Genomic DNA, 15,481 nt, shown 5'->3' on the forward strand with positions numbered 1-15,481 from the left:
TGTATCTGACCTCCAACTCCGCAAAAGGGGAATCAGGTTCCATTTTACCCACTGCCAATCCTGACCCTTCGCACCAAGAACTAACTAAACACCCTCAACCCCTCCCACTATGCTCACTATCCCCCAACCACACTGACCTACCCTAAACGCTCCATTTACCCTAACTAATTTGTCCCTTGCAACACAATTCTCTAACTGTGCGCGCTTGGAATTGTACCCATTTGGTACTTAACCATCACTCCACCTTCCTGACTTCCCAACCTCATTTTTACCTTTTGATAGCGGTTGTGCTATTAGCTGTCAGTGATTCTGGACCTTTACATTTCAGACTACAACAGGTCACTGTTATGACAAAGAGGGCATGGATTGCCTTCCCCTGATAGCTCTGTATCACGATGGACCTGTCAGAATAGAAGTCAGTACGGCTCTTCATTTCTGACTAAGCCCTGACAGAAATGCAGTGCTCTTTTATTTCATTAAAGAAAATGAAGTGGAAATCTGCAAAAAATTGTTACTTTTCAGAAAATCTGGCTCAATGTTCTTAATAATCATGCATGTATGCATTTCTGAACTGTATAGATCAACGAGCTTAGATGAGAAGCCAAGGTCGATACTACAAGGCAGAACACATGGTAAACCACGTGCTGCCAATAAAGAAAGAACTTTAGGATATTGTAGATCATAGGAGGATGAAATACTGAAGGAGCTAAAGAGGTAATTTGAACTTCTGGTTTAGATTTTCATGCAGATAAGACAGAACCACTTTCTTTATAGTTTAACGCAATTCAAAATGTAATAGATACACATCTTGTACATATCATGGAGAAGTTATTCTAGCCAATTAAACTTAACAGCAGTTATTAATATTAAGGCACTTTAGGTTTTTGAAAAGGTAATCACAGTTCTGTTTTTGTCATTTGCTTTGTCAGGGAAAAAGATGATTCCCTCCCGACAAAGCTGTCCAGTAAGTTAAAAGTAATCATGACTGGAGTCCAGTGAAACACCAGCGATTTCTTAGACCTTTAGGTTGAATTGAACAATAAGAAACATTTAAGTTTAGAGATGGTACAGAAGTTGTAATCAAGTATCAATGGAATAAACTAATGAGGAAAGGCAAAGGAAGCTTACGTTTTCCCAGCCTTGAAAAGGGGTGAACTGCCAACAATTTACAGTATTCTTAACAATTTAGAATATCCAAATCAGGAAATTTACTTTAATTTGCAAGAATAGAACAAAAGGCTAGAAGTTCAAAATATTAAAATGGCAATTTTAGGGCAAACACTAAGTAATACATCATACAGATTGATATTGGAACGGTCACCTATCTATTGTAAAGGAGCAAGTAGAACTTTGACGACACAATTTAAAATTAAATAGTGTTCAGGGATGTGTAGATTAGATGGATTGGTCTGGGTGGGATGCTCTGAGGGTCAGTGTGGGCTTGTTGGGCCAAAGGGCCTGTTTCCACACTGTAGGGATTCTATGATCTACGACTCCATTTAAATCGGAGGTGAAAATTCTTTTTACTGAGGGTGACAATTTGGTGGAACACCCTGCCACAAAGGCCAATGGAATCAGAGCCATTGAATATTTTTAAGGCACACAGACTTACAGGGGACTCAAAGGGTACTAGGGGTAGGTAAGAAAGTGAGTGTATTCCCAGAAGGAAAAAGGACAGTAAAACCTGAGAATGTCAAATACTGGTCTGATCAATCTTTTCTACTCATTATGGAGTTTCACTGTGACCAGTACATCAATTTCCCATTTTTCTGTTAAAAAGCTGGCCAAAGAAAATGGGAGCCAATGCTTACACTGTATACGAGTTATTCGATATAGGGTCAGAAACAGAACACTCTCAATTTGCAGAAGATACATAACTAGATGAGATTGAAACAATAGGAAACATTCCAATCTAATACATCAAGGTAGATTAGTTTGATGAATAATAAATGCAAGCTACTGCTGGGAGAAGACGATAAGCAGTGCAAATTTAAGCTAAATGAGAATGTGATGTTATTCTACTGAAAACTTTTGCAACAGATAGTTTTGAGAGCGCACACATCAACAAAACCATGAGTACAACGTAGGGCACAAGTGAAATGAGAAAGCTGGATCATCTGTTGCATAGCAAGAGTACAAATGGAGTAAACATTACTGGTTTTTAAGGCTTGGGGTGATTTCAAACTATCCAGCATATGTAGAGAATAGATAAGCAACAGACCCATTATTGTGAGGATACCGGACATACAACATTTCTGTACAAAGGGGAACAGGAATTAAGATTTTTAATAGATCTTATAAATACCACCTAGAACAGCTTGTATTTGTAAAGAGCATATAAAGTCTAACAAACCTAGCTGAATTTTCTGATTGATTAGGGAAGACATTGCAGGATTGAAAAAGGATGCTTTTGCATTGTCAAGAAGACAGTGCATTTGGTTGGAGTTGAGAAGCTGAAAAAATAAAATCACATAACTTGGGGTAGTCCATAAGCCTTAAAAAAGCATGCGTGCAGTCCACACAGACAAAGGAACAAATCTGCATGGGAATCACAGAGATGTGGAAGAACTTTATTGTGGTGATACTGGGGGGTTTTAATGACCAAATATAAATCTGGATAATGGTAGAATAAAGGGTAAGGTAGGGGAAAAAATATATATTGTTGGATGAGTGCATCATCCTTCTATATGATGCACAAAGTAAGAAAGGCAAGGTGAAGAGATTAGAACATTATATCATTTTTGCTTAATAAAAGCATTAAAAACCTCTGCTTGACAACTTTCCATAACCTGTTGTGAACGTCTGGGAAATTTTGGATTTTGCATGAAAATATATTAAACATTTGTTTCTTCCTTGCAAAATAAACTGAACAGGATACTATTTTACCAGATTGTACAGAATTGCCAAATATTTTCTAAAACATATCTGATAGGGTCTTTGTGCAGGAAAGAACATCCTTAAGATTGGTGAAAATCCATCATCAAATGGAGCTATAACAATGCTCCTGATGAGAAGTTGGAGTAACCTACATTTTTCCTATTTATGATGGGAAGGTTCAGAGATAAATTTATATTTAATAAAATAAAAAGCATAGCTTTTTGTTACAAGGTTTATCCAGAACAATACTGCACAAGGACATGCACTTAAAAATGTACACAGTCTTTAGTAAAATACTATTAACTGTTAACTCCAGCTGTACCTATATTAATAGCGGTTTCCTGCTTGTCTCCTGTCAGGATCCAAATTTTGATGTCTGCTTTGGATAATGTTTCTATGGTTTCAGGGACATTGTCTTGTAGTCTATCTTCAATTGCTGTAGCTCCAAGCAACTGTAGGTTCTATTAAAATGACATGAAAAGCAATTAGTATCAGGAGAAATAGATAAGCTTGTCAAAGGATTTATCTCAGAATACTGTACTAAGTGTAACCATATGGATATGAGGTTTTTATTTTTCAGCAAACTTGAATTTCACATTGCTAAATCTGCTTAAAATAGAGTGGTTTTTGAGACAATGTTCCCTTGTATTTAAACTTTGAGGGTAGACTTCTTACAGCTGTTGTAACCTGCAAAATATAACAATGAATTGGAAAAAGACCTAGATGGAATGTGAGGGAATAAAAATTCAGTGATTTACGATTATCTAGAATTCACTACCTGTAAAGTTAGTGAATGCTGATTCATGAATAGCTCTCAAAATGAAGCCGGACAAACACTTGAGGGCAAAATTTTCAGGTTTATGGAGTAAGAACAGGAGATTGGGCGTAAATTAAATAGCTCTTTCATAAAGGTGACACAAGCACATTGAGTTGAACAGCCTCTTTCTGAGGGTCTTCTTACTTGATAGCATGGTCCCTTGTAATTGTTGCTACTACAGTTCACAAGCTTTCCAAAGTTGTGTTCTACTGATAAACAAACTACTATCAAGATTTTTATCTAGTGCTTGTCCTGTCCAGTAGAAAATAAGTAAAATTGATTTGCGATAACTTTTAATAAAGAAAAACAGGTATTTAATTTTAAAAAAAAGCAAAAAGTGATTTATGATAAATTGTATCCAAAATTTTAAACCATCTTTTTTGCATTATACATGCAATGGGACTGTATCTGGTATTTTAATATGTTTTCCCCCAAGATGTTTGCAACTAGTCCAAGTTTCATCTTGTTAGTATCCTACAATATCATGTTGCTCCATGCTAACATGTTTCCTTCAACTAAATTATAGTGTTACAATGCGTATGCATCTTAAATGTACATTTTGATTGCATTTACTCAACCTGGTGGTAAAATGAAACAAAAACAGAAGTTGCTGGAAAAGCTCAGCAGGTTTGGCAGCATCCATCAAGAGAAACCAGAGTTAACATTTTGGATCCGGTGACACTTCATCAGAACAGTTCTGCTGAGCTTTTCCAGCAACTTCTGTTTTTGTTTCAGGTTTACAGCATCCACAGCTCTTTTGGTTGGTGGCAAAATGAGTTAGCTTTATTGAACAGAACATCAAAGTTGTTTTCTCTGGAAATACAGAAACTCAAATGACTCAGATTTATGAACAATTCCAACTAGTATTTCATTTAAAATGAGATAATTCTGCAAATGCATTCAGCGAGTCATTTAATTTTGAGGTACAGAAGTCCTTGAAGTCTGCTGAACCGGTGCCAAATTGCAAAGAACTATTCACTTCATCCTATTTATCTCTAACCACCTAGATTTTAACCTCCTCTTTTCGGAATTTTTTCCATTAAAAAGCTATTAATTCTTTATCCACTCTTCTGTAAAGCAGTTTTAAATGGAATTTCTTTTTAAATTTCTTCCCCATTAACAAACAATTGACCAGTGGATATAGTCTTGTTCTCCTTAGTTCAGTTTATAGAGATTTTTCATAATTTTGAATACTTCTATCTTAATCATACCTGATTACATGGAAGGAAACCCTGCTTCTTTAGCTTTAGCTCACTGCTAAAAGCTTCTTATAATTGGTATCATTATAGCTAATTTCTTGCACACACTCACCGTGATCTTGACATTCTTCCCAAAACTTTTTAAAATGTGGCCTCATGGTCTAACAAATGATGGTATGCTTAATGTCTTTGCCTTTAAAATCAAAGGGCTTATTTGTACATCATGTCCTGTCATTTTTAAAGGGGCATCTGAAACCTAATAACTTTTTGATTCTTTAAAATATCATTTAATGTACATCTCCTCTTCATCCTTCCTCTCAAAATGTATCACCTTGAATTCTTCTTCCATCTATTCCATGCTATTTCTCTCCCTTATCTTACCCATGTCCTCCTTATTTTCTATATTGGTTATGCAACCTTCTCTATTTGTGTTAAACAACTGGTTTTCATATACTGGCCTTATGCCGAATTCTACTTTACTTGTGAATATAGTCTTAACAGTGAATCCTGGGTTATACTTTGGTTACTATTTTTTTCATTTCTAATGCTCCTTAACAACAGTCCTACAGAAAATTTCCTATTTGCACTTTCACATTTCCTTTAATGAAGTATCCTCTAATTGTGTAAACGTGGCTGCTATAAAGCCCTGACCAAATATCTTTGAAACTCCAAAAGCACATCATTTAATGAATTTTCTGTACCAATCCACTATTATTTCCTGAAAGAACTGTCAGGTACAATTTTGGTCTTAAAAAATTCATGTAATAATTGGCTTAGGAAACCCAGGTCTTTAAGGATCATTCTTTCTCTTATCTCTTATTATCTCTGTCTGTTTACCTCATACCAAAGTTATCAAAATTCTGAATGTTTCATAAATATTTAATTTGATTAATTCTCCAACGAAGTTATAGATTTGAGGTAAACATCTTTATCTTTGAAGACCGAAATTACATCAATTTAACCTGAAAGAACATGTAAAGCTGCGAAACTCTAGGTTTTTAAACCTTGAATTGTGATGGACCTCGTGTATATGTACTCATTTTTAAATTTTAATTGCTACTGATTGCATGGCATACATGTACAAATAGGTTTATTTTCTTAGTTATTCAAATATAAAAATAGATGTTCAGAGTGTGCAAATAGTGCAAAGTAATTACAAAAAAAGTCTAAATCTGACTTAAGCCAGATGCCAGTCATTACGTACGTTTTACGCAGTAATCATAAGTCACAAAATTCAATGATAATGTGACAAATCTTTTGATCCAAGTAATTAGTTAATAAATACATGTACTATGTATAGTACTTTATCAGTTATACAGTTAATCTTACTGATAATGGATCATATAAATATTTATCTCATTCATGTGAGAATAAAGTCTAATTGCATGAAAAAGGTTAACTAACAGTGCAATACTATCAAAACTGCACAATATTTCTTTTAGAAGTGTCGGCAAGTTTGCAGTTAATTGATCCAAAATTGTTCAATTGTCAGTGTGAAGACCCTGTTCCAATTTACTGTACACCTAGTGCTTTTAAAAATTGTTCCTTATCCAGACAAGTTTTCTTCAGTAACAACCCTTCATTCTACCATACAACCAAAACCTTTGGCAGGGTCCTACATGGGAGACTGATAAAGGTCAAAGCACATGGGGTCCAGGATAACTTGGCAAGTTGGATCCAAAATTAGTTCAGTGGTAAGAGACAGAGGGTGATAGTATAAGATTTGTGTGGCTGGATGCTGATGTCCATTGACGTATCACAGGGATCTGGGCGGGGTCCCTTATTGTTTGTAACATTTATGAGAATGATGTAATAGGAAATGTTATTCGGTGGCGGGTTGGGGGGGGGTGTCTACCTGGTATACTGGTGGAAAATAAAAATTCACATCAAAAACAAAACCTGAAAATGCATGAATATATGTCATAAATGTGTTAAACAACAAATTTTATATACTGTGCAAACAAACAAATGTATGCTAGTACTGATACACGGATACTTATTACAGACACAGCACTGTACAGCATGGAAACAGACCCTTCGGTCCATCTCACACATATCAATCAGATAATGTAAATTAATCTTGTCCCATTTGCCCGCATTTTGCCATGTCCCTCTCAACCATCCTATTCATATACCCATTCAGGTGCCTTTTAAATGTTGTAATGTGCCAACTTCCAACACTTCCTCTGGCAGCTCATTCCATACACTCACCATATTGTGTGAAAAAGTTGCCCCTTAGATTCCTTTTAAATCTTTTCCCTCTCACCTTAAACCTGTGTCCTCTAATTTTGCACTCCCCTACCATGAGGAAAACACCTTGGCTATTCACCTTATCCATGCCCTTCATGATTTTATAAACCTAAAGATCACCCCCCCCCCCCCCCTTTCGATGGTCCAGAAGAAATAACCTCAGTCTGTTCCTACAGCTTAAACCCTCATACCCTGGCAACATCTTTGTAAATATTTTTGAACCCTTACAAGTTGCACAACATCTGTTCTATAAGCAGGCAGACCAGAGCTGCACGCAGTATTCCATTATAACAAAGTGTGAAGCTGGATGAACACAGCAGGCCAAGCAGCATCTTAGGAGCACAAAAGCTGACATTTCAGGCCCAGACCCTTCAGAGAGGATGTTTCAGGCCTGCTGTGTTCATCCAGCTTCACACTTTGTTACTTTGGATTCTCCAGCATCTGCAGTTCCCATTATCTCTGATTGCAGTATTCCATTAGTGTCCAAATCAACATCCTGTGCAGCTGCAACATGACCTCCCAACTCCTATACAATGCACTGACCAATATTCTCTGTTAATAATTAAAAAAAGGCTTTTACTATGATACTGCATTATTCCATTTCACCTCCAGAACAGTATTTTATTTGTAAGCCAATGAATGGAATTATACACTGTTTTGAATGGTGGGGGCAATGCTGAAGCAGTATAGCAAAAATATGACAAAATATGAAAAAAAAAATCAGAAACAACATTGAGAAATTTATTTTCCAATTTTCCCCTTAAATAACAAGTTCTGAAGCTCACTTATGAATGGTAGTGATCTTATTTGTATGTGCCTGTACCTCATTATGGGTAAATCACACCTAATTTCTATGCAGTTCCTAATTCTTCTCTTGCTTGCTGAAAAACAAAATTGTAATAAGTCAGAGCAGTTATCAGGATGCAGTAGCTCACCAGTTGCTTTTCTGGGTCTTCAACCAACTCAGTCTTCCCCACCATTTCCTTGTAAACTCCCTGGATGCTCCGCTTTCACCCTTCAAGTGGGCATCACCTATCCACATTATCGTTGCTGCTTTCATATCAACATTCACATCACTCCAGCCCTTTAAACTTACACCTTGGAGTTGAGGGGCACATGACTTGCTTGCTTGGTTTTGCACCCGTGTGCGCGCGCGTGCGTGTGTTCTGACTGACCTGCATCCCAACGCTAGGCGCTCGTGATTTTAAATTAATCTGTTGGACTATAACCTGGTGTCACGCTACTTTTGATGGTGTTTTTGGTGCTTTGGCTTTTCAGCCTGTGTGGATTGTATTGTTTTTCAGCAAAGGGAGAGAGAGGGGTGGCTGGTCACCATTCAGAACACTAAACAGTCAATGGGGCGGGTGCACCGTTGTGCAACCCTGTGCAATGTCAATGTCACACCTGTAGCATGTCTTAGCAGTTTCCCTGGCAAATGCATTGCATGTGCTTCAACCAAATAGCCACGTGAAAGTCAAACAGGACCAGTCCATCAAGAGGTGCAGTCAATCAAGGAAGCATCTGATCTCAGTTCAAGGGTCTGGCAACAATCAGCAAGCTGTTTGGTCCGACTACAGCCTGGATATAAAAGTGGCCTTGGAGTGCAGATTTAGGATAGGTTCAGGCCAAATGCATCCAGTCTGGGGATTACAGGTTAGTTATCTGCTATGGAGGCACCGGTCAGGGGAGGGGTGGGCATTTTTAGTTGTGGTTGTCTGGTCAAGTTAGCCTGAAGAGCTGGTAGTATGTACATTAATGTTCAGGAGGCTCACAGCAGCCATTTTGTGACACACTATGTTGTTGCTGGAGATCAGCCACAGAAGACAGTTCACAGAGGGGAGCTGCTTGAGACCGGGAGCACGGTGTGTGATATAGGGTCAAGCAACTCATGGCAGTGATGCTGTGGAACCTGTAGTGTTGGTGCGTAATGGTTCAACTGAAGTGGAGTCGGACAGCGACGTGTAATCCTGGAGTGACCCATGTACTGTGGATCAAGGAAATGCATCAGATGCAGGGAGGTCTATCCTCGTCCTGGAAACAGTGCAGGGAGGATCTGCTGGGAAGCATGAACTGAAGAAACAAGTGCTGCCAGACATATGATTTTGGTGCCCTGACTGACCTGCATCCCAACGTCGGTGATCGCTAGAGCACCTAGAGACCTTGGAAGGTATCTGTACAGATAACAGGCTGAGAAAGTCCCCTTGCACAAATGCTGATATCACCCCAAACCGGGTTGGTGGAGCTAGAAGAGAATGCTGTTACTTATGTCGACTCAAACAAACCTTTCATCCATCACAGTGCAACTGAACCCTCTAATCGCACAAGTGCTTTTCATATGGCCAGTGTGCGCGCGCGCGTGCGTGTGTGGGGTTTCCAGGACAGTAAGTTTCACGCAGGGAACCGTATAGCAGGACCTCTAATAGGAAGTGTCATTTGTAATAGAGAGCATTGAACAAGAGAGCTCAGCAGTACATCAAGACCTCCATCAGTAGGTGGCAATAGGGAGGGGTGACAGCTGCAACAGTCGTTTGTAATGACCTGATGCTACTGGAATAAAGAAACCATGTTTCATGATCTTAGGGCTGTCCATGTGTTCAAATTTCAAGTTACGTTTCTAGTGTAGGATTTCACAGCACAAGCATAATGCCATGGCAGATGGCATTAAAAGGTGTCTGGTAGAGATGGAATATATCGTATTTGCTGATGGACTTTCATCACAAAACACTGCCTGCTCAGTTACATTGAGGGTCCATAACTTATGGTATGTCCTCAATGGAGTCTACCGATTGGCAAGTAGAACATCAGACCAAGAGTACTGCTTCTATTCATTAAACAAGCAATTAGAAGGGCTAAAGGGACGGCGGGTTGGGGGGGCGGGGGGCGGGGAGAGGTCATGAAAAGTCATTAGCAAACAGGATTACGTATATGAAAAGCAAGCGTAGCCAGGGCAAGGGTTGGCCCATTAAAGGGCAAAGGAGGGAATCTAAGTGTGCAGCCAGAAGAGATTGGTGAGGTCCTAAATGATGAATACTGACACACAGTATTCAAACAGAAGAAATTGGTGAAGGATGATCTCGGGGAACAGAGTGTAGAAGTTCTAAGTCAAATTTCTGTTCAAAACGGAAAGGTGCTGTGCGTCTTAAAAAGTATTCAGGTAGATAAGTCCCAAAAGGATCAATCCCAGAATATTGAGGGAGGGAAGAAACAAATTGCTGGAGCATTGGCAGACATCTTTGTGCCCTCTTTGGATACAGGTGAGGTCCTGGAGGACTGGAGAATAGCTAATATTATCCCCTTGTTTAAAAAAGGTAGCAGGGATGATCCTGGAAATTACAGGCCTATAAGCCTCATGTCAGTGGTAGGGAAATTATTGGAAAAGATTCTCTGGGACAAGATCTTTCTACGCACTTAGAAGTGAATGGACTTTTTAGCGATAGCAATTTTGTGCAGGGGACGTCATGTTTCACTAACTTGATCGAGTGTTTTGAGGACGTGATGGAGAAGATTGGTGAAGGAAAAGTGGTTGATGCTGTTTACATGGCTTCAGTAAAGCCTTTGACAGGGTCCCTCATGGCAGTCTGATACAAAAGATGAAGTCACATAGTATCAAACTTGAGTTGGCAAGATGGATACAGAACTGGCTTTGTCATAGGAGATAAACAGTAGCGGTGGAAGGATGCTTTTCAGAATGAAGGGCTGTGACTAGTGATGTTCCACAGGGATCAGTGCTGGGACCTCTGTTGTTTGCAATCTACATAGTCTACATAAATGATTTGGAGGAAAACATAACTGGTCTAATTAGTAAGTCTTCAGATCTAACTTCGGTGGAATTACAGATAGTGAGGAGGACCGTCAGAGTATACAACAGGATATAGATCAGTTGGAGGCAAGGGTAGAAAAATGGCAGTGGAGTTTAATCCGGGCAAATGTGAGGTGATGCATGTTGCAAGGTCAAGCACAGGTGGAAATTATACAGTGGATGGCAGAACCCTTAGGAGTATTGATATACAAAGGGATCTTGGTGTACAGATCCACAGATGACTGAAGGTGGCAGCGCAGGTAAATAAGGTAGTAAAAAAGGCTCATGGTATGCTTGCCTTCATTGGAAGAGGCACTAAGTATAAGGATAGAGGACAAGGATAAAGATATTCTATAAGGATAGGATATAAGGATAAGTTATGCTGCAGCTTTATCGAACTTTAGTTAGGCCACACTTGGAATATTGCATATAGTTCTGGTCACCACACTACCGGAAGGATGTGGATGCTTTGCAGAGGCACAGAGAAGGTGTTCCAGGATGTTGCCTGTTATGGAGGATTTTAGCTATGAAGAAAGGTTGGAAAGACTCAGTTTGTTTTCACTGGAGGAGATTGAGGGATGACCTGATTGAAGTTTATAACATTATGAATGGCAATGGATAGAGTGGAAAGTATAAGGCTTTTTCCTCAGGGTGGAGGGCTCAGTTACTAGGGGACACTGGTTCAAGCTGCAGACAAGGGTGGAGTTTAAAAGAGATATGTGTGATGCACATTTTTCACTCAAAGGGTGATACACGACTGGAATGTACTGCCAGAAGTGGTGGTGAAAGCAGACAACAGCAGAATTCAAGAGGCACTTGGAAGAATACATGACTTGGATGGGAATTGAGGGATATGGATCCTGTGAACGAGTACAACTTTAGTGTGGAAGGGCAAAATGCAGGCTTGGAGGGCTGGAGAGCCTGTTCTTGTGCTGCACTGTTGTTTGTTCTATCCTCCATTGCACCAATGGAAAGCCTTTGCCTGGGTTCGCCTACAGGTCTGATACCCTCTGCCCAATCCATGAGCTTTGGTGAGGTGTGCATACAGCAGTAGAGTTGCAATGAGTGGTGGCCCCGTGAGCATGAGGTAGCCCAGAAAATTTAGTCGCACTTATCCTTGCAGAGCGCAGAAGATAATTTATCTTCTTCCTGCACTAGTGGGTTTTATTTCAACCAAGGACACTGTACTGACCCAAGCTGCTATCTCAGTCTAGGCTGGGTGTATCTGATGCTGTAGCTTCCTTTGCCTCTCAGTATGAAAAGGCAATGCCTTTCTTTCAGCCACCCCATCCACAAGTAACTCATGGTCCCGGTCAGCAAAATGAAGAGCTAACTTGCTTTTCTGGACCATTTCTTTGGGTGTCTAAAACTGCAGAAGCACAGCATAAAGGGCAGTTAGCAACTTGCAGCATCTGAAGTGCTGGGAAGCTAGGGTTTAAAGATGGCACCAATAGTGTGAACATTACAAATTCCTGAATAAAATCTGAAAGGACTGCTGTTGTAAATCAGAAACAGAAATTGTTGCAACTGTTCTGAGGAAGGATTACTTAACCTGAAACATTAACTCTGATTTAGCTCCACAGGTGTTGCCAGACTTGCTGAGCTTTTCCAGTAATTTCTGTTACAAAGTCCTAGCTAAGGCAAGCACTTCCGCCATTCCTGTTGCTCCATTCTATGAAGCGGGTGCTAAAGAGGCCTGATGTAATGAACTGAAGAGCAGAAGATTGCACAAAGACCACGGGCACTGTTTACCTTGAATCTCATCAAGAAAAATATTCAGCTAAAAATATGGGAAAAGTCAGCACAATTAACTTTATTTTCTATGTTGAAGGCTGCCACCTTCTGGTGCCCTGTATGACTGGCCAAGTAAGAAACATGGCAATAATGTGTGAAGCTGGATGAACACAGCAGGCCAAGCAGCATCTCAGGAGCACAAAAGCTGACGTTTCGGACCTAGACCCCTCTGATGAAGGGTCTAGGCCCGAAAAGTCAGCTTTTGTGCTCCTGAGATGCTGCTTGGCCTGCTGTGTTCATCCAGCTTCACATTTTGTTATCTTGGATTCTCCAGCATCTGCAGTTCCCATTATCTAAGAAACATGGCATATGACTATCTACCACTCCATTCGTGTGATTCTAATAGTAACCAATTCAAATATAAAGACACTGAATAGAACTTTTCAAAGCAGAAGAATTAATTTCAACATCTTCAAAATAGATGCAAAATATCATCCTAAATACTTGTATCAGTGATAATGGGAACTGCAGATGCTGGAGAATCCAAGATAATGAAATGTGAGGCTGGATGAACACAGCAGGCCCAGCAGCATCTCAGGAGCACAAAAGCTGACGTTTCGGGCCTAGACCCTTCATCTCTGAAGGGTCTAGGCCCGAAACGTCAGCTTTTGTGCTCCTGAGATGCTGCTGGGCCTGCTGTGTTCATCCAGCCTCACATTTCATTATCCTAAATACTTGATTACTTTTAGATTCTATGAAACAGTTGTCATTAGCAAATTTAGTAACCATAATTTTGCATGTAGGGATACAAAGTTTTTATATAAACTGTTAACAGTTGAGGTCCCAGCACTGATTCCTCTGGCACATCACCAGAACAAGACCCAATTGTACTTTCACTCTGCTTTCTGTTAGACAGGCAATCTTTTATCCATGTCAACATGCGAATTCACTATTTTAAATGCGTTAACTTTCCACAATTACTCACTGTTCATGAGATTGATTATTGTAATTTGGATGATGCACTATTTTGCATCAGGAGTGCCACTTCGTGTGGTGCACTATATACTCTTCATTAGGAAGTTAGATGCAGTGTATGAATACTTCCAAACCCTCATGCTGTTACCTCATTGTTACCTTGACTGACCAAGCCAATTAGCTCTATCCCACATACAGCTTTATTAACATTTTCAAGATATTGAAGCCCAGCATTTTCAGCAAAGTTACACACCATTTTAGCAATCAATGTGCAGTATCAACAGGCAGGATTTTACTAGAATTATCCCCAAGCCTGATTTTAAGTTGACCTAAGCTCTGGAGGGGTGAGTAGGAAGAGTCATGTTAGATCAGCTCCCCACCATGGCCTCAATTACTGGGGAATTGTAATCAAAGGATGTGGCAGGGAATTACTGTAACTAAAGACCTGCGTGCTGTTACTTGTCAATGTTCTTGTCATTTAGTCAATGGTGGATTAACTACCTGTGCTTCTTCGCAGCTATATCCAGATTGAGACAGACAATGGAACAAAGAGGGAACTGCGGACCGAAGGTATTACAATGCTGACATTGTGTCCCATGATTTGACTTTATCTCCAATATTCCAGCAGTCCTGCCTTTTGCATCTGAGTACCTCTTGTGTGAGTGCTTCTTAGGAATCAGAGCTGCCGGTCTGCAGTCCCTAAATCGGAAGGCAGGTCCACAGGCAGCCAATTAGGAGGCTGTGTGTGGTTAAAATCACTGAGAGGATCCTGTTGCTAGCAGCATGGGCTTGGAACGTGCTTTTCACTCTGACATTGGCGTCAGGGAAACACTCAATTTGTGCACAGCAAGACTCTGCAAATAGCGATGGCGATATTGACCAGATCATCAGTTTCAGTGATTCTGATTGAGTGGCAAATATGGGCTCAGCGCATTGGTAAGACTGCTTATTCAGCAAGGTTTAACATTTTGCAGGGTTTTTAAAATTAGATTAACAGTGGAGGTTTATGTTGGCTTCTGATTGCAAGAGAGATGATGGTCTGTGTGACGGTCTTTAATACTATAAACGCTAAGATAACAAAATTTGAATTCTTACTTTGTCCTACAAATATCTAAACTCCAGAAACTGTTATTTGCTTCAGTGGAGTAATTACAGCAAAAACAACAAAAACTGGGCCCCTGCTTCCCACAATGATGAGCAATGCAACTTTAATACATGGCTCTCGAGCAGCAATGTGGAAAATGAATATTGGCTTTCACAAACAGAACTGTCACCTCAGATCAGTGCAGGATCTACACTGACAAATACGTCAAGGCCCATCAAAACCAGAGAAATGAGAAGCTAGTACAAATTACAGTGATTCTCTCAGTATCCAAGTTTACGGAGAGAGGGGCTCAAAATCTGATAGGTTGCAATATTGAGACATCTTACGGCCTCATCGGAAACCAAATTATTTGGTGAAACTTTAGTGTGTTGAGTGTTCAAAATGGATTCTCACTCAGACTTGTTTCAGTATGTTCTTAGGTCTTAAAAATAATTTTCAATGTTCTCTGCAATATTTCTCAGCAAGATTCTTTGACAAGCCAAAGGTTTATCCATTAATGGATATGCACGTATTGTCATGCATAAGGATTGCAATGTCGCTAACAATCTTGGCAGGAGTGGTTGCTTTGTGCTGACAATTCAGTCACTAGTGTGCAAAAATATGTCAGTACAGATGTCTTTGAAGCTCTCTACAGTAATCAACCTTGTGCGTCATTTAGTTATCATAATATAGAATGACCATTTTGTTGAGAAGCTTGATGTGCAATGGTCCTGAGTTTTGAAGAC

General features: G+C 39.7%; 1 protein-coding gene across 5 annotated transcripts in view; it reads right to left on the bottom strand.

Moving 5' to 3' along the window:
• The window catches only part of atp8a1 (ATPase phospholipid transporting 8A1), a 348,145-nt gene that overhangs the window by 125,969 nt on the left and 206,695 nt on the right, over window positions 1-15,481 (bottom strand). For all 5 annotated transcript variants that reach the window (XM_059647441.1, XM_059647433.1, XM_059647431.1 and 2 more), the window contains one exon: window positions 3,200-3,338. In XM_059647441.1, coding sequence (XP_059503424.1) covers window positions 3,200-3,338 — 139 coding nt within the window. The remainder of the gene's footprint in view (window positions 1-3,199; window positions 3,339-15,481) is intronic.

This window comes from Stegostoma tigrinum, chromosome 1, assembly GCF_030684315.1.
Source record: "Stegostoma tigrinum isolate sSteTig4 chromosome 1, sSteTig4.hap1, whole genome shotgun sequence".
Taxonomy (NCBI): domain Eukaryota; kingdom Metazoa; phylum Chordata; class Chondrichthyes; order Orectolobiformes; family Stegostomatidae; genus Stegostoma; species Stegostoma tigrinum.